General features: G+C 42.5%; 1 protein-coding gene across 7 annotated transcripts in view; it reads left to right on the top strand.

Annotated features, from left to right (window-relative positions):
* The first annotated feature begins 2005 nt into the window (after window positions 1–2005).
* The window catches only part of LOC309634186 (acyl-coenzyme A amino acid N-acyltransferase 2-like), a 121667-nt gene continuing 100876 nt past the window's right edge, over window positions 2006–22796 (top strand). For 4 of the 7 annotated variants that reach the window (XM_082404085.1, XM_082404082.1, XM_082404086.1 and 1 more), the window contains exons 1-4: window positions 2879–11483; window positions 11720–11922; window positions 14013–19872; window positions 20958–21067. In XM_082404085.1, coding sequence (XP_082260211.1) covers window positions 10862–11483; window positions 11720–11922; window positions 14013–14606 — 1419 coding nt within the window. In that variant the 5' untranslated portion in view covers window positions 2879–10861 and the 3' untranslated portion in view covers window positions 14607–19872; window positions 20958–21067. Of the gene's footprint in view, window positions 2095–2695; window positions 2854–2878; window positions 11484–11719; window positions 11923–14012; window positions 19873–20957; window positions 21068–22796 lie in introns of those variants that run through there. The other 3 variants (XM_082404087.1, XM_082404088.1, XM_082404083.1) reach the window with 3 other exon arrangements.

Here is a 22796-nt window from a genome sequence, read left to right as displayed (position 1 = left end):
TATCATCCCAAAATAGGCCTCTTTGCCATAAAAATACTAGCACTTTAGAAAAACAGCAGCTGCAAGAGAGCCCCTCTGACCCTCCCCCTTTTCTTCCTGAAAGCAGGAGATAAAACTCCCAGATGGAAGGTGTCTTCCCTACACCAGAAGGAAAGAAACATTCTTATCATCAAGGACAAGAAGTGGAGACTGAGATAATTCTATGCAAATAGACCTTGTTAAAAACAATTCTTATCTTCCTTTAGGCTCCCCACATAGTATAATTACTTTTCCACAATTGCCTCTCTTTGTTCAATCTAATATAAAACAGGTAGGTTTCGCCATTGCTTTGGGTCTTCATTCCTTGTGAGGGCTGCTGTGTCACATAAAACTTACACTAAATAAATGTGTATGCTTTTCTCCTGTTAATCTGCCTTATGTCAGTTAAATTCTACCCTAAGATTATATATTGATATAATCGTAGAGACAGAGACAGAGAGGGAGAGAGAGAGAAAGAGAGACAGAGACAGAGGGACAGATATTTTAAGGATTTGACTCATGCGATTGTGGGGACTGGACATCTGCAGAGTGGGCCAGCAGGCTGGAGACCCAGGGAAGAGTTGATGTTACAGTCTTGGGTCTGAAGGCAGGCTGGAGGTAGATTCCTTCCTCCTCAGAGGACTTCAGTCTTTTCCGCATGGTTCACACCTGCTACTGGCAACTGCTAATGCCTCCCTTGTACATGGTTAGCACCTTATTGCCCAGCGCTCCCACCAATGTCCCCACTCTTAATTTGCTACATCCTTTGAGGGTCCATGGAGTGCCAGGTCCCTGGTGTCTTCTGTTCTAGGCAGCAGAGTGAAGAAGGTCTGACTCTGTGCCAGTTTAGCATGCATCTCACTTTATTACCTGGATACTGGAGCACCCTTTCCTGTGCTTCTCTGAGAGTCTTAGTAAAAACAACACTATTTTCGCTGCGTTCCTACTCAGCCCGCCTCTCATCCTTGGATCAAGTCCTGGGAATTAGTCACTAAGCTGGGAGCCTGCTGAGGTACCTCTCCTCCCAGACATTCCACTCTGCCTATGACTTCCAATATTGGCCCCTTCTCCTCAAGGCTTATAGTTCACTTTTAATACATTTTATTGTACCATTCCCATTTCACAAGTTAGAAAGCTGAAGCGCAAGGAGAGGTAAGTAATTTGCCTGAGGTCAGTCACAATGACAGATGTAAAGGAATCAGGGTTCCAATCTAAGTCTCTCTGATTCCAGAGGCCAGCTATACCTCACTGGCTGCAAGAGATGCAAAAATTAAAAGACATGGTACCTTCCCTCTAGGAGTTCACAACCTGGACGCACAGTCTGCAATTTGTAGCTTGGATCACTTGTATATTTTGACAATGGGCATTGACTGATGGGATTAACAATGGGACAGATTTCAGGGGTTCTGGTCCTGAGGAGGCATTTTTGCATGGGGAGGGCTTTTGCTGTCCCTTGGAAGAGTGGTTTGCAAACTGGGCTATGCTTTAGGATCTGCTGTTAAAAGTACAGATCCCAGAAACTTACCCCAAACCTATCAAGTCAGAATCTCCAGGTGAGGGGCCTGGGAATCTTTATTTAACAGACTTGTCAGATGAGTCTGAAACCCACACCACTCTGAAGATGGATATTTGGGACTCATCTTAGAAACCACCGAAAAGGCAGCTGCCTAAGAGACCACTGACTTGGAGGAGGAGATAGAGAAGGAATTGAAGCAAAGGAGAAGAGAGCCAGGAGTTGAGAGGAGGAGTCCAGGGAAGAGGTGTAGAAACCAGACCTATGTGATGAAATAAAAGACTCCTTTATGAAACACCTGGATTGAAAGGCACACCAGCTAAACTGAGCCTCTGCCCAGACCCTGTGGCAGCACGTGCTCGTAGCCCTGTCCCTGGGAACTTAAAAAAAAAAAAAAGAAAAAGGAGCAGCTGATGGTTTCTATGGAGACAACTTCAACTTTGAACAGTAGGCTGGGGTATTTTGAACGATCTAAATTAGCAAGCAATAGGCAAGTGTCCATTGCTTCTAGCCGGCTCAGTAAGCCATCCCGCTCCAGACTGCTTCCTGCAGCCGAATTCAGGGTGAGTCAGGGCTGTCATGGCCAAGTAGAAAAGGTCTGCTTTCTGATTTCAGCAGCAGGGAACCGGGGAAGGCTGCTTTTGTCTTTGTGTGTGTGTTTCGCTCACCTCAGTGGGTAGCACAGTTCTCTGAAGAACCAGAAATTACTATCCCAGGTAGTTTATTGTTCAAACACTGATTTATGTCAGATGCATAAACCTAACCAGAAGATTGTTTAGAGACTATTTTGGAGGTGAAATGCACACTTGGCTGCAAAAGTCAGGGTCCAGCCTAATGTGACTAATGGAGAGATTTTTTTTTATATATATACATTTATTTAATTAATTAATTAATTTATTTTTGGCTGCGTTGGTCTCCGTTGCTGCGCGTGGGCTTTCTCTAGTTGCGGTGAGCGGGGGCTACTCTTCGTTGCCGTGCGCAGGCTTCTCATTGCAGTGGCTTCTCTTGTTGTGGAGCATGGGCTCTAGGTGCGTGGGCTCAGTAGTTGTGGCTCACGGGCTCTAGAGCACAGTCTCAGTAGTTGTGGCGCATGGGCTTAGTTGCTCCGCGGCATGTGGGATCTTCCCAGACCAGGGCTCAAATCCGTGTCCCCTGCATTGGCAGGCGGATTCTTAACCACTGCGCCACCAGGGAAGTCCCTGGAGAGATGTTTCCTGACTCAAAGAATTTTTCTCTGGGATTTATTGTGAGGAGGAAGTCCTGTGATGAAGGAAGAAAAGCAACAGGATCCTAAAGGAAATGGAATTTTTGTTTCTTGATTGGTAATGGTAATTTTAACTTCCATGGGACCTTTCGCTCTCTTTTATTCTTTGTTTCCTGCCTTCTGATGTGTTGATGTCCCGCCAGTTCTTGACTGCCCTTCCTCTAACAGGTCAAGGTCTCCCAGTGGTGCAGGCTTGATCCCCGTCCTTCCCCCTGGGACTCTGGGGGGTCTGAAACCTGCTCAGCAATGTGGCTATCAGCTTTCAGACCCTATCAGGTTGCTTCCATTTTGCTGAAGGCTCCCTCTCCAACCACCACTAGGCTATGCCTGTGAGAAGCAGCTGAGTTCTTGTTTCTTGCCCTCTGGCTGCTTTCCATCTTTGGTTTCATTGACAGTCTGCAGTGTACATTAACTGTTTCATTGACAGTCCTGCCTTCTGCTGCAAAGAAGTGAGGAACCCTGGAAATTGTATCCCATTGGATTTTGAGGAATTTTCCATCTTCAGAAGTAGCCTATATATATTCAACTGGGCTTCTGTTCTATCTTCACACTCTCTCTGAGATATGTCACTCAACTTTTTTTTTTTTGCTTTTTCATCTATCATTTATTCTTTCACTTAATTCCTCAAACATTTACTGAGCGATCACTATGTGCCGGCACTATTCTAGGAACTGAGAAGTAGAGTGTTGAACAAGGTATAATTCTTGCCCGTGAGGAATACTTTACAATCCAGAGTAGTGCTGTCCAGTAGGGTATTCTGTGGTCATGGGAATATTCTATAGCTACATGGTCCAATATAGTAGCCACTAGTAACATGTGGCTACTGAGCAATTAAAATGTGGTTAGCATGAATGAGAAACTAAATTTTAAATGTCAATTTCATGCATTTTTAAGTGAATTGAAATTTAAGTAGCTGTACATGGCTAGTGGGTACTATATTGGATAGAACAGAAAAGGGAGAGACAGATAAAGAAGCAGATTTTGACAATATCCTATGCTAGGTTTGTAATGAGATGGTTGCTTAGACTAGTAAATAGATCCGGGGGTGGTGGTGAAAGGCTTTGATTGAATTAGATGATAAAGGGTGTCAAACACAAAGGGAAGTCCAAGTCCAAGACTGACAGGTTCAGCTGGAAAAGAAATAAGGAGCCCCTTTTAGACTCAGACAGTTTATTACTTATATAGGCAGTGAAGGCAAGAGATGCCAAGGGTGCAGCTCTCTGGGTCCTCGTCTCACCCACCAAAAGGATGGCATTGAAGCAAAAGGAACCAGACGTCTTCAACAGAGTTGTGAGATATTCAGTGGCTGAGGAGCTGATCCTAGACTGCAGCTCAGTGGTCCTAGAGCCTGCAGCTCTGCCCTAAAGGGGTGTAAGTATGAGATGGAGAGTCCCATGCCTCTCTGGAACCAGGGAGGTGGATGGGAAAGCTGCCTCATGGTAGCCTCCCACAAGATAGGGAGAGACAGATGGGGAAACCGTCTTGTGAAGCCTCTTGTAAAGACTGCTTCTCATGCCATGCTCCTGGGAGGATCGCAAGGCATTCCACCCAGATTTAGGTCATATGGTGGTTCAAGCTTTGCCTGTGGAAACATGGAAGGTCTCCAGGGTGCTATGGTAGAGCCATTCCCCTGCAAAGAGTCTTAAGTGCTAGGACAAAAGATTTAGACTTTATCCTCAAATGAATCTGGCTGCCACTGGAAGTTTAAAGCAGATGAGAAATTCAATTATTTTTGAGTTTTATAAAGATCTGTCTGACAACATTGTCGAGATTAGACTGGGGAGCAAAAAGGACTGTAAAGAGAGAGAAAGAATTGGGTAAAAGGATGACAGTTTATGAGAATGGAGAGGAAAATCCACAATCATTTAATGAATACATGGGATGTGAAGGGCTCCTGTGCAGTGCAAGTGACAAAGACACATCAGACAGGATCCTGCCTTCAAGAAATTTACAGAGTAACAGGAGAGAGTACACACAGCGTACATGACTCATTAATATTAGGTTCAAGAATTAAGTGCTCTGAGTGACATGGTAGAGAGAGAGCCCAGAGGAGGGACAGCCCTCTTCAGCTGGGTGTCCCTGTACAGTGTAGGTGCCTCATTGATCATGATGACAATTGAGTGTTGAACAGGATAAGTTTTAAGTCTTCTTACAACTTATTTTGAAAATCTGTGAGGGACGGGCCCTGGCAGGCAATAAGCCTTAACAACTAACAAAGATATTAATCCCTATAGCAGTATGTGGATTAGTTGGGATCCAATTAGAGTAAGACAATAGACATGGAATACAGGGAAAGCAGGAAAAAATCTTAAAGATTCAGCATGGTGAGAGGTGACAAGGAGAAGGTTTGAGGGCAGGGTTAACTGGCCATATACCACTGGAAATAATAATGGCTGAGGCCTCACTCCCACTTCCCATCCCCACATTCTGGTATTTTTATTTTACCTTGTTTTCCTTCTTCCTCCAGAGGGAGATCAGTTGATACTTATTGCTTCGGGAAAGGATGGCACACCAGAAAGAGAAAAACAAAAATCTTTTCCTGGCCTTTATGTTGCAAAAAGCCTAATAGGTGATGTGAATTTCAGAAGTCACAAATGGGTGTATTTCATTTGGTCCACACCTTGGGTTGTTTTTTCCTTTGGTTGGTTGGTTGTTGTTGTTGGGTAGTTTTGTGTGTGTGCATTTTTTTAATAGAATACATTTGAATGCCTTAGATGGGCAGGTAGTCTTAGGTTCACTGCAGTCTTACATTTTGTTCATCTCTGTCCTTTATCTACAAATTTATATTACCTGCCTGGCCCCTATAGGTATCTGAATTTGGAACCACTGGTATCCATTGTAAAACAGGTTTAGAAGAATGCATAGTAACATATGAACAGGGTCTCCCAACCCCAAGTCTTTGAGCACTGCCACAGTCACAGGGAACTTCCTTGAGCTCCCAGGAAAAGCAGGATGCCCTGAATTCTGTGATCATATCTCTGCCATCTGGAGGAACAAGGACTCAAAATAGAAATTACTCTGAATCTAGAAAAATAGAAAAAAAATTACATCTCATGCACATGTGGGTTTGTGGACTAAAGTTTACTCCTACTATTCCATTACTAGTCCTGCCACCCTGTACACCAGGGTATATATTTAACTAAAAGCTTCAGAGTTAGGGAAAGGGAAAGATGAAGTTAAGGTCAAAAAAGAAGTAGGAAAGAAAAACAAGAGAGGGAGGCTAGGAAAAGAATGAGCTTTCATATGTCTACCCTCATTTGGGGAAGATAAGTAAGGTTTATATGTAGGGTCAGACGGTACTGGTTAAAATTCTTGCTTCATGATTAACAACATAGGCAAGCTTGGGTAAGTCATTTGACTAGCTGAGCTCAATTTCCTAATTTACAATGTAAGGATAATAATAATTTTTTATTCCCACAGGTTTTTTGCAAGGGTCAAGAGAAATAATGGTCATAAGAGGGTCCTGAAAAGTGAAAAGGCTTTACTATGTGGATTCATATTACCCAGTGACTAGCCGTTAGTAAGTGCTCAATAGTTGTTTGCTGTTACAGAAAAAAGGGAAATGAAGGGAGAGCTGAGTTCCAAAGGCCACTTAAAATTACCAGCCCCTTTACTTGTCAAATAATTGTGATATTTTATTTGTCTTTTCCATTTTCCTGGAGCCATTGCTGCATTTTTTAGTTGTTTGTTAAAGACCATGCCCAATGGAACAGGACAACTTGTATTACCAGCTGATGTAAATTCCACTGATAAGCAGCTTCACTGTAAAAACAGACTTTTTCAGTGTGTGGCCTCTTGTCAAATGACTCAGAAAATGGCAGTTCTCCATCACTAATCTTCTGAGTCTTGTCCTTAGTCCTTCAATTCCCTTCTTCCAATTTTAAATTTACCTTCAAATTTATCACTCCATTGGACCATCAGACATATTTGTAAAATGTGAATGCTTACTGAAATACAAAAGAGTGGCATAATAAGTAACAAAATGAGAAAAATTCCCTAAAAAAATTCCGTATGAAAATTCTCTTCTTACACTATCCACACTTCACAATGTTTACAAATAATAACAAAGTGTCAGGGTGCAGCTGACTACAGTGTGTAAAAATTCATTGTTCGGAATGCAACTTTCCTTCCATATTACACCAATAGAGTTTGTTCACTCCTTTAACTCAGTCCACGGAGCATACGGGGAGTTTGGAGGAGGTAATTCAGGAAGGAGAGGCACACATCCGCCCACCATGCTCTTCTCCACATCGAGCTCGCCACTAGCCATCAACAGCCTCCCCTAATCTTGCATCCCAAACTGAGAATGGTCTCCACCAATTGTACGTGGTCCTTTCACACACCACCCTATGGGGCTGAACAACATGTAAAGGAACAGCTCAGTCACTGTCTCCCTCCATCATTACATGCACTAGCATCACATCACACTTGAAGTTCAAAAACTGTTTCTCTTTTTTCCAATTAAGAGCTCTTGTGGAAACCCTAGTGACATTTTGCAGAACCTGAGTTCCTCAGAACCCCAGTTGAGAATCCCTGGTGTATAGGTATCAAATCTTCTTTCGTGTATGTGTGTGTGTGTGTGCGTGTGTGTGTACATGTGTATGTATGTATGTATGTAGGTATTATTTATTTATTTATTTATTTTTGGCTGCATTGGGTCTTAGTTGCAGCAGGTGGGATCTTTTGTTGCGGCGCTCAGGCTTCTCCCTAATTGTGGTATGCGGGTTTTTCTCTTCTCTAGCTGTGGCTCATAGGCTCTGTAGTTTGCAGCACGCGGGCTCTCTAGTTGAGGCTCCTGGGCTCAGAAGTTGTAGCATGCGGGCTTAGTTGCCCCGTGGCATGTGGGATCTTAGTTCCCCAACCAGGGATTGAACCCGTGTCCCCTGCATTGGAAGGCGGATTCTTTACCACTGGACCATCAGGGAAGTCCCCATGTGTATGTATTTAAATCCTGGATTTTTCTTGTATCTTGAATATATAAGGGGGTGTTATATAAAGAACAGATGGCACAGAGGCTTGAGTAAGTCTGAGGTCTGATAGACTTACAACCAATTTCTGAAGAGGTAATCTGTCAAACTTTGCCTTGGATCCCTACCAAATCTTCATGAAGGTACACCCTATCTTGTCAGCCTGTGAAAAGTGACTTTGTTTAGCCCATGTTCCAAAGGCAGTGACTGTGGGATTGCTGATCACGTGGCTGCTTCCTAGTCTTTGGTCAGGAAACCTGAGACACCATTCTCAAGCACACACTGTTGGCTCATCAAGTGATCTCTCTCTCTTTCTTTGTTTCACGTGCTCTTAGGAGAACGCCTGCTTCTTATAGGAAGTTTCATTATAATCTAACCCCTTGCATATACCTTGGTGTAAATGGCAAAAATCTAGACATAGGATACTAATGACCATTATGGGGAATTTCTGACAAGTCAGAATCAATAACTTAACACATTTAACAGGAGCTCCAGAAAAATTAGGAGACAAAACAGTAAGCATAGTCAGCTAAGTGCTGAGACCCCAAAATAAAATTCTAGCTCTAAGATAGATTCCTTTCAAAGACTGAAGTCTTCTGAAACCTATCTTCTTGCATCTCTCTTTTCTCTGACGCCTATTTACATAACCCCAGACCTTCTAAATGACCTACCCTTTCTTTCTTCAGGGGTTTCTCAGGATAGGAGCAATCTAATTTCTCTTTGTCCCTTTTATCTTTCTCTCTTTCCTCAAACTCCCATACTCTACCCCAAGAGTGTCTTTCTGTGATTATCTGGATACAGCTTCTGAATTTTATGGATACAGCCACGTAAAAAGAATCCAAGGCTAGGACTAGGCTGAGGCAAGAGGGCCCCTAGAGTGCAAAATTTCAGGACTTCAGGGGCTTGTCATGCAAGTAAATTCTGCTACCTAGGTGCCTTCTTGCTTCACCTTTAGTCCTTACCTTAATAGAGTGACTGGTGATCTCTGGGTCTCCATTCCAAATTGGCAAGGGGGGAACATCCCTGGCACACGTTGAATCAGGTATCCAGTCCTGATCCAGTCAGCAACGGCCCCCGGGGTGGAGGTCACATGGTATAAACATAGCTGCTAAGTGTCCATCTCTGGGCTTTAGGGAGCGATTCTCAGATAAAGAGGGACCATGACTTGGGAAGAGACTCTAATATTTTATATTACAAAAGCACTATATAAGTAAAGTATTTTAATTACATTTTTGGTGCTATTTTTTCCTGCCCCTGTTATGAATTTCATAACTCTGAAGCATGTACATTGTATAATTTACTATATGAGTATCAATAGGATTCCTAAAGTTTTAACACATAGTTGCTGCCCTTGAAGAATTTGCAGTCCACCTGGAAGAATAAGACCAGATGCGGGATGTACGCAGGAATGCAGGAGAGTAGTTATGTTAATTAATGCAAATTAATTCAACTTGAAAATAAAATCTTTATTGAGCCAATAAATTTTATAGAAGTTTTGAGAAGGAAGAAGAATTTGTGGAATAGGGCACGCAAGTACCCCTTCTTAATGATCTCTTTTTGGGAAGAAGGAAACAGCAGATACAGAGACTTATAGGAAGGACCAGATCAGAAAATACCAAGGGAGCACTGAAATGTCACATGGGACGTGGGGTGTTCTTATTCATATTACAGGTCCCATTTCCCTGATACATATGAAAGACCCAGGAAGTTTGAATTGATGCCACCTTCTTCTGCCAAGAACTGTGCTGGTATTGAGGGAAAACATTCACAATCATTCTATTTATTCCAAATTATTCTATTGACCATGAGTTTTGAAATGGTCAGTAATGCTGGTTGTTGATGGGGGTCAGGTGGGAGGGAGTGCGTCCTTTGCAGAAAATCACTTTCTTAAAAGAAGCACAAAATGCATTTTTCCTTGACCCTCTCTTTCCTCCAAAGACCCCCTTTCAACAGTGAAGAACTGGGCATTAAAACCCCTCTTCTGCCCCTGCACTGCCAGAGCCTATTTATTTTCTCCAGAATCTTTTCTGCTCACAAATCTAAACCCCAAAGCCTTCACTTTGCATTCCTCTGTAAAATAAAATCAAGGACCCCTTGGAGGATCAAGCTTTCTGAGAGGACACCTATTACTACCATTTGTGTGAAGATATTGTTGGAAAAATGATGCATACCTATGTCAAAGTCTCATATGAGAAATTTCTTTTAGGAAAATATTGGAAAGGCCTCACTTTTTCCTTTCCCTTGAGAAACTGGTAACCCTTTCTATGAGAATAATTGGAACAACACAACTGAGAGATTGCCTTTTTTCCTTTGGCTGTCACTCATTCAGTGTCTCTGATGCTAGTTCATATTTTCCCAGATCCTATTTTATTTTTATTTGTTTATGCCTCCTTTATCTATAAACAGGTTCAAATCCTTTGTGGAATGAGGTATAGAAGAAAAGAAGGAAAGTAAAGAAAGAAGGAATGTACAGAGGGAGGAAGGAGGGAGAGAATACCCCAAATTTTGCTCATAAAATGAGGAGAGTATGAAATAGCTGATCAAATGTATATTTCATTCTCTTTGCTACAAACAATATTTTATATTTATCACTCCATTGGAAAGCCGCAAAAGCAGATCATGGAGTTTTATTTTCCCTTAAAAAGAACAAATAATGGGAACTCTGAAAAGAGCTGGCAGTCTATCTTACAATGGCAGGGAGGGATTGGAAACTAAAAAAAGAGAAAAGAAAGAAAGAAACAACAGCATAACAAGTTTCTCGTTTATGTAGGTATGGGAGTTGAAAAGCAGCACTGATCCTTCCAATAAACCCTTAATCATGCATTACCCCCTCGGATCCTAACAAACACCAGTGAAATAGGTCACCTGGGAATGATCTCAACTGAAGATATGAAGCTCAACTTACTCAAAACCACAAAACTAAGATTTCCTACAGGGCTGTAATGGATAAGACAGGAGGCTGTAGTGTCAGACCTAGCTTGAATTTCAGGTTCTACTATTAATTATTTACAAGACTTTGAGCATGTCGCTTAACCTGTTTCCCATATGTAAAATGAGAATAACGAGTCCTGTCTGCACACCCTATTTCCCCTACTCCAAATGTTCTGTGTATTTTGCACTAGTATCCAGAAATCTGCCTTGGCCAGACCTAATATAAGCCTTGTCTGGGCCTCTTCCTTGGAACTGAAGTCTCCAACTCAGAGCTTTCTCTCCCACTGCAGGGCAGGAAATACCACTTGGTCCCTTTGCCGGTTGCCAATGCTCCAGCTGACAGCCACCCCGGCAAGTGCCCTCGCGGATGAGCCCGTGCACATCCGAGTGACAGGCCTGCCCCCACTGCAGACGGTAACCCTCATGGCATCTATGAAGGATGAGAAGGGGAATCTGTACCAGTCCAGAGCCTTCTACAGGGCCAGCAAGGCTGGTGAGCTGGACCTGAAGCAGGCTCCTGCCTTGGGAGGCCACTACGTGGGGGTCCACCCGATGGGCCTCTTCTGGTCTCTGAAGCCTGAGAAGGCTTTTGAGAGGCTGATTAAGAAAGATGTGATGAACAGCCCCTTTTGGATCACTCTGGATCTGTATGACTCCGTTTATTTACAAAAGTCAGGGGAGGTTCAGCCCAGGGCCAGCCAGGTGGTGCAGCGTTGGTTCTCCAGCCCTGAGGTGCAGCGGGTGCAGATCCGAGAAGGTCGTGTGCGAGGAGCCCTTTTCCTCCCTCCAGGTGAGACTAATCTTTCATGATCTAGAAGACATGGTTCATGGAAATAAAAACAAAAACAAAGGGCATCAAACCGTTGGAGAACTAGTATTTCCCAGAATATTTTAAAAGTAACAAGCCGTTTCGTTGTGTGCGTGAAGGTGGAATTCAGTCTGCTCAGCCTGTATTTTTGCTGCTACCTACTTGACCCTCTTGTTACTCTTTCTGATCTCATTCTCTTCTCTTTTTCTTGCTCTTAGGGGAAGGCCCTTTCCCAGGACTCATTGATTTGTTTGGGGGCATCGGGGGTCTAGTTGAATATCGGGCCAGTCTTCTGGCTGCCCATGGCTTTGCAGTGCTGGCTTTAGCATATTTTGCCTACGCAGACCTGCCCAAGCAGTTGCAGGAGGTGGACCTGGAATATTTTGAGGAAGCTGCCAACTTGCTACTAGCTCATCCCAAGGTATTTAAAATACTTTTCATTTTACCTGGCAACATTATAGCCAAAAAAAAAAAAATCACAAATGTCCGTTCTGCCTATATTACCAGTCTGTTTAGACTTGGGCACAGCACAGTTGAGTTAAAATGGGGATAATAATACATGCCTTGTAGGATTGTTGGGTTGATTAGGATCAGCTGAGTGCTTACTGGCACAAAGAAGACAATAAATGGTGGGTATATTATGATTCTCTTCATTTGCTAGTTCCAAAATGTTCAAATATCAGGTATTTCTTACAGTTCAACCTGACAGGGTAAAACAATCATATCACCTAATGTTTACATTAAGTGACTATTTGTTAGACTCTATGCTAAATACTTTATATGCAGTATCTCATTTAATGCTCATAATTACCGTGTGAAGTTAGTACTTTTGACATGGTCCTCATTTTTCAGATGAGAAGGCATACCCATCTCAGTTAAGTAAGAGGCCAACACCCCACGGCCAGTAAGTGACAGAGCCCTTGGGGCAATGTCTTTGCTCCAAACCATTAAGTCATCCTGATTCCCCAACTTACACCGTTCTCTCCTGGAGCCTTGACTCTTCTCAAGAAGAGATGGGATATGTTTCCTATTGGAGCATCACCGGTATCCTCATCTTCAGTGTTATCGTCATCATAATCAAATATACGTGTGATTTTCCTAAGCATATTTGGCTCTGTTTAAAGGATTGCCTAGAAGGAATTAAATCCCAGGTAAAATGTTTTCAAGTTAATTTGTTTTTTCATTTCGAATTTAACTATTTGTGACATTGAATGAGGAGAAAGGGCAATTGCCAAAATTCAATTTGTAGTTAGATTCCGCAGAAGAGGGTCAATTCCCACCTCTGCCCCTTGATACCATTGTAACCTTGAGCGGGACTTACACTTCCTGAATCCCCGTTTTCTTGTTGGAGGGCCAAGCATACAGTAAATGCTCAATAAATCCACCTTGTCACCTGTGCCCATCTGGTTTCTTCCCTCTTCCTTTCCCCACACCCTCAGCCCATCCCAAAGTGTTTTAGGTTCTTTCTCAACACATCACACCCTCTTCACTCCCCCTGCCGCTGTTTCAGTCCCTCATCATTGCTCAGCTGTGATGCTGCAATAGTGCATTAATCAATTTCCCGTCTCCAGTTATGGCCCTTCTCCCTCACTTCCCAATCCACTCCTCACGTGGATGGTTCCCAGATGTGGATGCACACTGGATTTCCTTGGGGATATTTTATAGTATCAGATTCTTGGGCCCACTCAGACCTACTGAAGTAGCTCTCGAAAAACTGGATCTCAGAAAGCTCAAATTTTAAAAGTTTTTTTTTTCAGGTGATTCTGATGATAGAAAGGTGCTGGGGATACAACTGTGAGCCAAGTAAACACACAGGGTCACTATGTATTTGCTATTGTTTGTCCAGAATGCCCCTCCTTTCCTCATTCATCCCTCAGCCTTCTTCCCTTCCCTCTGCTCCCTCGGCCCACCACAAAGTTAAGGACTCCCTCCTGTGACCTACCGCTTTTCCTGGTGGACCGGGAACTGACATTCAATTTTTTACAGAATCCAAGTCGTTCATCTTTACACTCCCAATCCTTCCAGGATTAGCCTTTGGAGTAACGAATATGCAAATCCTTTGTAGCTGTAAAATGCTGTTTAAATATGAATTACACTTACCTCATATTTGAAAGAAACCAGGACACCTCTTTTACTAGCTGGAGAGAAGAATTTGATTCTTCAGAAATCTTACCTGCCTCTGCTCTTGTGATGTCTAATGTTGCTGGTGTATTAGACCCTTTTTGCCTTTATAGAGCTCTGCTTTGGGTGAAGAGTTTTAATTTCTATTTTTTCACTTAATCTTCATAACTGTCCTACAAGGTAGGTCATATGATCACCCCCATAAGACATTAAGGCTTAGGGAGGGTAAGTAGGTAGTATTCTCTCTCAGTCACAAAGCTGGTAAACCTTAGTGCCAGGACTCCCACCCCACATTTTCAGACTCTTCCCATCATACTAGCGTACTGGCCTGTAGGACAGCTCCTTCTCAGAGAATGTCCTGTAATGGGTTTCCTTTGTTTTGTCCTTCAGGTCCAAAAGCCAGGAATTGGAGTGATCTCTGTGAGCAAAGGTGCAGAGATCGGGCTGGCCATGGCCTGCTACCTGAAGGAGGTGGCAGCCACCGTCTGCATCAATGGGTGCAATGCTATCTTTGAATTTCCGCTCCGGTACCGGGATCTGCTTATAACACCCATCCCCTCGCTTCCGGAGCGCATGGAGTTCAACATCATGGGCGCGTTGTGCCTCCGTCACTACAAGGGGAACCCCCGAGATGAACTCAATCAACACAGTGTGCTTCCTATTGAAAAGGCCCAGGGTCCGATCCTCTTCATTATAGGGGAGGATGACGAATGCTTCAATAGCAGAGAGTACGCTGAGCAAGCCCTGGACCAGCTGCGGAGGCACGGCCGAAGCAGCGGAAGGCTGCTGCTCTACCCCGGGGCGGGCCACCTCATAGAGCCGCCCTATTCGCCCCTGTGCTATGCGTCCTGGAGCCGCGGCCTCTTCTGCCCCCTGCTCTGGGGCGGGGACCCTGCTGGCCACGCGGCAGCCCAGGAGCACGCCTGGGGAGAGATCCAGAAATTCTTCAGGCAACACCTTGTTCAGAGCAGAAGCACACTCTAAGGGTGATGATAGGGGAGGGGAGACAAAAAAATTGGATAAGGCAGGGATGTGGGTGGGGGAGGGGACTCCTGATTTCTCTAGATTCATAGTCATCTTGAACCAACTGGAAGGAAATTGGACAAAGTCAAAGAATCAGGTGCATCTGAAATATTTCTAACAAAATTGTATGTGCTTTGAATTTTTGTAAATTGAATCTTGGTTTATATGCACCAGGGTACGTTGCTATTTCAAAATTGTGATACCCTTGCAAACTGAATAACCTTTTGTACCCCAGTAAGGGAAACCTTGGATCCAGGTATTGCCAATCTAGATGAACGTCCTGGAACTTTGAAGTCACTTGTGAAATCATTTTCTGTTTAAACCACTGTGAGTTGAATTTGACATTTGATATGAAAAGTTCTGATGCCACCATCAAGGGTAATTCTTGCTAGAGATTTCCAGTAGATATGTTAATTCTTTTTTAGAATAGTGACGCTTCTTTTTATTCCTAAAATATATTTCTTTTTTATAATTTTAATCAGGAGTGGGGCTAAATGCTCAAGTGCCTTTGGAGCGCTTAGTGAAATTAAATGAGCTATATTTAAATTGATTAGAAGAGAGCCGGGCACATAGCAATTTCTATATCACAGTTAGCTATTATCATTTTCATGATGCTTTTCTCCTTTAATCTGTTAATGTGGTGAATTGCATTCATTAATGGACTAATTTGGCTTATTCATCTAATTCTACTAGATCAGTTTCTCATATTGACTATTTTGGGCTTTAAAATTTCTTTTGAAGCCAACCTAGTCATTTATATTTTCTCAGAATTTCACCCCTATTTTCTGGAACACATTTTTCTCTTATAATGTTTTACATATCCCCTGTTGTTTATTTGCATGCTTTCTCCTTTTCCTTTCAGTCTGACTTGCTAAATATTTGTCTATTTTATTAATCTTTTCTTAGAATAGCTTTTGGGTTGTTTATTGGTCAAATCTAATTTTTCCTGATTCATCAGTGTATGCTTCTTTGAAATAAGTTCATTCCTTCTGCCATATTTGTGTTTTCCTGGCTTTTTGATATGCAGTGTTCTCATTTTGTTAATGTCTAAATAGTTTCTGATTTACTTCCTCCCTCCCCCACCCTTAAACCCAAGAGTAATTTTACCAAAGTACAAAGTATCATCCTGTAGATACCTTGCTGGTTATAAGGAACCTCACTTTGCAATGGAGGGGTCAGATTGTCTCCACCTGAACCCACTGATCAAACTTAGCATCTCTAAAAATGGTCTATTTGACATGTTGTGTTTCATGACAAGATGTAATGTGGAGTGCCCAGCACTACTTAGAACTATTTCTAACAACACTGTTCAACTTGAAGCTAATCAAGCCCTTAGAGCAAACTTCTTACTAATGTGGTAGTTAGTGAGCAAGTTAAATGGTACTACAAGGAGACAAACATAGATTGTCCATCATTCTATAACCTGGTCTCTTCACAAGTTAATTACCAACTGACCTTGTCTCTTTTCACAAGTTAATTGCATGAAAAAATTTGGAATTTTTCACTTTGTGGGATTTTGCTTTCCTTTTTGCATTGGAGTGAGCTGGGGGATTGTTCAAAATTAAAAGGGACTTAAGAGGCATATCAACCAAATGCTATGTGTGGGCCTGGTTTGAACAAAGTAACTGTAAAAAGACATTTGGGGGATAATCTGAATATGACTGGATAAATCTGGATATGAGTGGAATATGACTGGATATGAAATTGTTATCTTGTTAGGGGTCAAAATGGTATTGGGGTTATGTAAAAAAGTAACTTTTTAGAGATGCATACTGACATATTTAGAGGTGAAGCATTGCAGTATCTGGGAATTGTTTTAAAATACTACAGGAATATGGCAAATGTGAAAAATTATTATATCTAGATGATCGGTAGAGTGAAATTTGTTTTCTCTACTTTTATGTATGCTTGCAAATTTTTCATAATAAAAAAATAAGAGATATAATTGGTATATTTACTTTTCTGCCCCAACAGACAAGAACTTTAGCATGCATTACATCTTTTCTCCATGACAACCCCATTAATTTCATATTAATTTTTTTGCAATCAATAATTATTATTTTTAAATTAATTTTTATTGGAGGATAGTTGCTTTACAATGTTGTGTTAGTTTCTGCTGTGCAGTAAAGTGAATCAGTCATACGTATACATATATCCACTCTTTTTTAGATTTCCTTCCCATTTAGGTCACCACAGAGCATTGAGTAGAGTTCCCGGTGCTATACATTTGGTTCTCATTAGTTATCTCTTTTATACATAGTAGTGTATAAATGTCAATCCCAATCTCCCAGTTCATCCCACCCTTGGTAACCATAAGTTTGTTCTCTACATCTGTGACTCTATTTCTGCTTTGCAAATAAGTTCATCTGTACCATTTTTCTATATTCCACATATAAGTGATATTATACATTTGTTTTTCTCTTTGACTTGCTTCACTCTGTATGACAATCTCTAGGTCCATCCATGTCTCTGCAAATGGCACTATTTCGTTCCTTTATATGGCTGAATAATATTCCATTGTATACATATACCACATCTTCTTTATCCATTCCTCTGTTGATGGACATTTAGGTTGCTTTCAGGTCCTGGCTATTGTGAATAGTGCTGCAATGAACATCGGGGTGCATGCATCCTTTTGAATTATGGTTTTCTCCAGATATACACACCTAGGAGTGGAATTGCTGGGTCATATAGTAGCTCTATTTTTAGTTTTTTTTTTTTTTTAATTTATTTAATTTATTTATTTTTGGCTGCATTGGGTCTTTGTTGCTGTGCGTGGGCTTTCTCTGGTTGTGGCGAGCAGGGGGTACTCTTCATTTCAGTGTGCGGGCTTCTCATTGCAGTGGCTTCTCTTGTTGCGGAACACAGGCTCTAGGTACGTGGGCTTCAGTAGTTGTGGCATGTGGGCTCAGTGGTTGTGGCCTGCGGGCTCTAAAGCACAGGATCAGTAGTTGTGGCACATGGGCTTAGTCGCTCCACAGCGTGTGGGATCTCCCCGGACCAGGACTTGAACCCATGTCCCCTGCATTGGCAGGCGGATTTTTAACCACTGTGCCACCAGGGAAGTCCCCCTTTGCTTCTTATAAGAGGTTGATGAGTATCCAGTGGTGATATTTTTCATATCTTCATTACCAGGTCATGCCATAGACTATCAGTATTCTCCTTACTACTTGAAATAGAGTTATTAGCAACTTTAAATCTAATCAGGTTGAAGAGCCAGTTCCAGAAACGCCAGAACCAATTCAGAAAACTCATCTTTAAAACTCTGTTTCTTTAGAAACACTCTCAGTACCAAAATCTCAGTCAGGGTTCTCTGGAGAAATAGAACCAACAAGATAAATATACAGAGAGAGAGAAAGAAATTTATTATAAGGAATTGGCTCAGGCGGTTATGGAGGCTAAGTCCCCAGATCTGCAACCTGCAATCTGGAGACCCAGGAGAGCTGATGCTGTAATTGTAGTCTGAGTCCGAACGCCTGAGAACCACAATAGTTAATAGTGTAAATTACAGTCCAAAAGCGGGCAGACTTGAGATCTAAGGAGAGCCGACGTTTCAGTATGAGACTGAAGGCAGGAAAAGACAGATGTCTTAGCTCAAACAGTTAGGCAGGAGGAGTTCCCTCTTTTTAAAGGAAGGTCAGGCTTTTTGTTCTATTCAGCTTTCCATTGATTGGGTGAGGGCCACCCATGTTAGGGAGGGCAATCTATTTTACTCAGTCTGTTGAATTTAATGTTAATCTCATCCAAAAACACCCTCACAGACATACGCAGAATAATGTTTGACCAAATAACTGGGCTCCCTATGGCTCAGTCAAGTTGACACATAAAATTAACCATCACAGGATAGGTAGTCACTAAATTATTTCCATTTTACAGATGAGTAAACTAAGGCTTGAGGAGTTTTAACATACCTAAGCCCACACAAGTATAGATGACTTTACAATGGGATTGAGTTTATAGTCTTCCTCCAAAACTCATGTAACTATTATTTCACCCACCTGACAGCAGTATCTACCCAGGCCGCAGTAGCTAGGGATGAAATAATCCAATCTTCTCTTGTCTGTTATATTATGGCTTCCACTATAATTGAGGTTGGATGTGGTGTCTTTATAATTTTTTAGTTTGGTTAACTCAACACATAATATTAAAAGACAGACTAGTTCAAAGACAGAGGGCCTTACAATACTTTAACTGATAATACCACACACACAGAAAGAAAAATTCAGACCAACCAGAGGTGTGTTCTGGCCTCAGGGAGAAAGGTTTAGTGAATGTCCATCATTGCCCTGAATGAGAAAAACTGGGTCAGAGAAGAAAATCCACCAATAGAGGAAATATAGATGGGTCAACAATAGAAAAGTTATCTTAGCCATGGAACCAGGACTGTGCAGCAGGCTTTTCCCATGGCTTATTCAATGATCTGTATACACTATTCACCTTTAAAAAAATTTTTTTTTCATGCTAACCAAGCAACATTTTAACTAATAAAAGGTTTTCTAGACACCCCGATTACAAGATGGGGTATGGGTAGGGCATGTCAAATTCTGGACACAAATTAGTGATGATTCCACCATCAGTTAATAAATGTTTTTTGAGCTTATATGTGGTGTGATAAAGATAATATTCGAAAATGTATTTACATGCTTTTCTCATGGCATTTCCTTGCTTTTATTTTTCCCCTGGTTCTATCTGAAACTGTGCGTAATGATTAGTCAAATCCATTTCACTTGCCTTCATTAATCAAGGTCGTTTTAACACTTGCATGTCCTCCAGGCAGCTCCTAGCCTAAACAAGATGTTTGCCTAAGTTATTTTCCAGGACCTTGGAGTCTCAGCTGTGTATAGTTCAAGTTGAGCTAGTTAAGGGTAGCACCATCGACCCTCCAGCTGGGCAGGTGCTAGTGTCCGCTGGGTGACCTTTTGAACGTGGAGAGGCCTGTAGCTTAGCTACACCTGTGCAGGACCACGATTATCGCACCCTTTCCCAATCACCTTTCCCCACTGCCCCCACGCCTCAGCCTTCCCTGCTTCTTTATTGGTCATCCCATAAATAACCCAGCCCCTTGCCTTCTGGGAGGTGGATTTGAGGTTTGTTCTCCGGTTTCTTCTCTTGGCTGCCTTGGGAGTAAAACCTCTGCTTCGAGCCTTGGTGACTCAGCGTTTTGGCTTGCTGTGCCTCCTGAAAAATGAACCTGGCTCAGTAACAAATTTGGCGGGTCAACCAGGAGGTAAGTCCAGATGGGAATTTTGCCTGTTGGTTTGTCGGCCCCTTGCTGGTGCTGAGAGCCTGTGCACGAATCCAAGCAGCTGCCTGGTCCATTTGTAACGGGACGGTCCTTGGGATTTCTCTGGGGAGGTACCACCAACCTGCAGCACTTAGTTTCATTTTGCAGTGAAAAACTGGTTTTGGGTGTTTGGGTTTGGAAGATGCCTTCTGGGTAACCTCATTAAAGAAACACACCTATGCCCAGGTTGTTTGTGCGATCCTGACCGGGTCGTGGGTTGGAGACCCACCTGGCAGGATGTGGGCAGACAATATAAAAGGTTACAGCCGTTGAGTTACCTGGGTTAAAGGCCCGGGATTTTGTTTTTTGATCTTGTCAGGTGGGGCAAAATCCCTTAAGGCAAGTCCCCACTGGACGTGTGACTGCTGAAATGGGACAGCCGATGGGATTGACCTGGGTCCATTCTCCTTTTTCAACTTCAGATTTAATTGGAATTAAACAGTATGTCAACTTATACAGATGACCCAAAGAGAAGAAAAAAATTTTTTAATTTCTTGCAAGCCACAACCCGACCTGGGCCGGTGTTCAAAATTTATTCACCCCCCTCCTCATTTCAGAAGCATGTAGAATGGTGCTGGATAGAGCTGGGGAGGAGGCAGGTGAGCTTCATTCAGAAACCCCTGGCGGCCCGATACAGGATGCTGCCAGCACAGCTGAACCAACAGTGCATCCTAACTGGGATGTGATGCTGGGGATAGGCCCAAACTTGGACATTATGGAGACTGCATTCTTGCAGGATTGTGAAGAGGGGGCCGAAACAAAGAAGCCTTAATGAAGCACGGGAGGGAATACAGAAACGGAATGAGGAGCCTTCAGAATTTCTAGAGAGGATCTTTAAAGCCTATAGGCATATACAGATACAGTCCCTAAGGCCCCAGAGAATTTACAGATGGTTAGTATGACTTATTGGTCAGAGGGCCTCTAATACACAAAGGAAAATGCAAAAGGTGGAAGGGGCTTTAGGAAGGGGCTTTAGGAATGCCTATGTCTTAGCTTGCTGAAATTGCCTTTAAAATTTTTAATGGCAGGGACCATGTTTAGGGAAAAAGAACAATGGAGAATAAAACAACAGGCCACTCTGCTGGCGGCTGCCTTAACACAGGGAAGAGCCGGACCCCCACAAAGGACTCGGCAACAGGTAGGGGGCCCCAGGCCCTAAACTTCCCCTGGAACAGGTAACCCGATAGTGGGTGTCACTCTGGCTTTCTTTCAGTTCTTCACATGTGTAAAACTCGTTTTTGCCCCAGGACCTTTGTACATGATGTTCTCTTGGCTACTTTCTGTCTGTTCATCTCCAACTCATTGTAATGTGTATGTCACTTTAAAGAAGACATAACACTTGCCCTATCTAAATCAGGTCTCCCTTCAAAGCACTAAACGTTTTGTGGTCCTCCTTTTCTTCCACTTGACCCAAAATTCCATAAGGGTGAGAAGTAGGTCAATTTTGTTGCATATTCCCAGTTCTTGGCATGACTCTTGACACATAATAGATGCTCATTAAATACCTGTTGAATCACTGATTGTATCACTCAATCCTGGGATATTTGGACCAAGAACTAGGATGCAAGCAAGAGATTTGATGTTCATTACAAAATTCCCATGATAGTAGAAGGGATGACAGTAAATAACAGACTAGTTCTAGTACACATCTTGACTTCAGCAGGGCAAGAATAGTGTAACAGCCTTAAGGCAACCTCCTTAAAACGAACTAGGGCAATCTGGTATTTGTGTCTGCCTCCAAGACACTTAAACACCCTCGAAGCTCTGGTAGTTGCATGTAATAGGGAAGTCAAGGCAATTTTTTGGAAACAAAAATGCTATTCCTGTCTCTTCTGTTCTTTAAATTATACCAATAATGTCTGCTCCTCCTCCTGTATATGGGATTATGCCTGCTTGCATTCTGATTCACTGGAGCTACATACAGTCCTTCTGTCTATTATAGTCTAATTAGAGAGATCTCTAGAATTTACCAAGAGAGGTACCCACATCTTCATAACTGCTGAGTGCAGTTTCCTCACCCTTATTTCTGTATCTAAATATACTTATCTTTCATTTACCTTCAGGCCCCATGCAAATTCTCTTTATTTCCCAATGAGTCACAGTCTCCTTCAGACAAATTTAGTGGAACCCTGGAATCTGTCTATTTGACAAACTTGGCTCTGTCAGATCCTATTCTCGGTGCAGAATCAAAGAACTGAAAGATGTCATAAATATCCTCAGAGGCTAACAGTCTCATGAGGTTGCTTATGTCCACACATTATATCAGCCTTTCTTTTGTTTCTTCCTGCTTCCCTCTTACAGTGAGTCAGACTTCTCAGGCTCCTCTGGGCTTTCTTTAAAAAGAGGGAGAAAGGCTCATTGCAGAATTCATCCTGAGGTGACAGTGACCACTCCTCCTACTTACACAGAGGGCTTTGTCCTGGGTAGAAGGCCCATGTTGGGGGTCTCTAGCCTTAAGAAATGAATCTCAAATGGCAGGCTTCCAAGATCAATGTGAAGCCAGTGAAATGACTTGGGGCTAAATCAGGGGTAACACTAAGGTTGCCTTGTCATAATGGGAGGAATCAGACTGGCTCGGTGATCCCAGGGATGTGAGCCCAGGGATGGTCCTTAGTTCCAAGTGCCCCAGTGTCGTGTCCTGTGGAGCCTCACTCACTGAAGTCATCAGTAACATATCAAGGCCAGGAAATTGGAGTCTGTGGCCAGAGATCTCAGAACACTTCTAACTGGTTCTTCCAGATCGAAACCAGAGAAAAGAGTAGAAGGGTAACCCTCACTTGGTCAACTTATGTTCTTGGAAATGCCATATCTGGTAGTCAGATATTTAGACGGTCTCCCATTGTGATAAGAAATGGGCAATGCAAAAT

The sequence above is a fragment of the Balaenoptera borealis genome (genome assembly GCF_965194805.1).
Source record: "Balaenoptera borealis genome assembly, chromosome: 8".
Classification (NCBI taxonomy): domain Eukaryota; kingdom Metazoa; phylum Chordata; class Mammalia; order Artiodactyla; family Balaenopteridae; genus Balaenoptera; species Balaenoptera borealis.
This window is presented reverse-complemented; position numbering and strand designations above follow the sequence as displayed.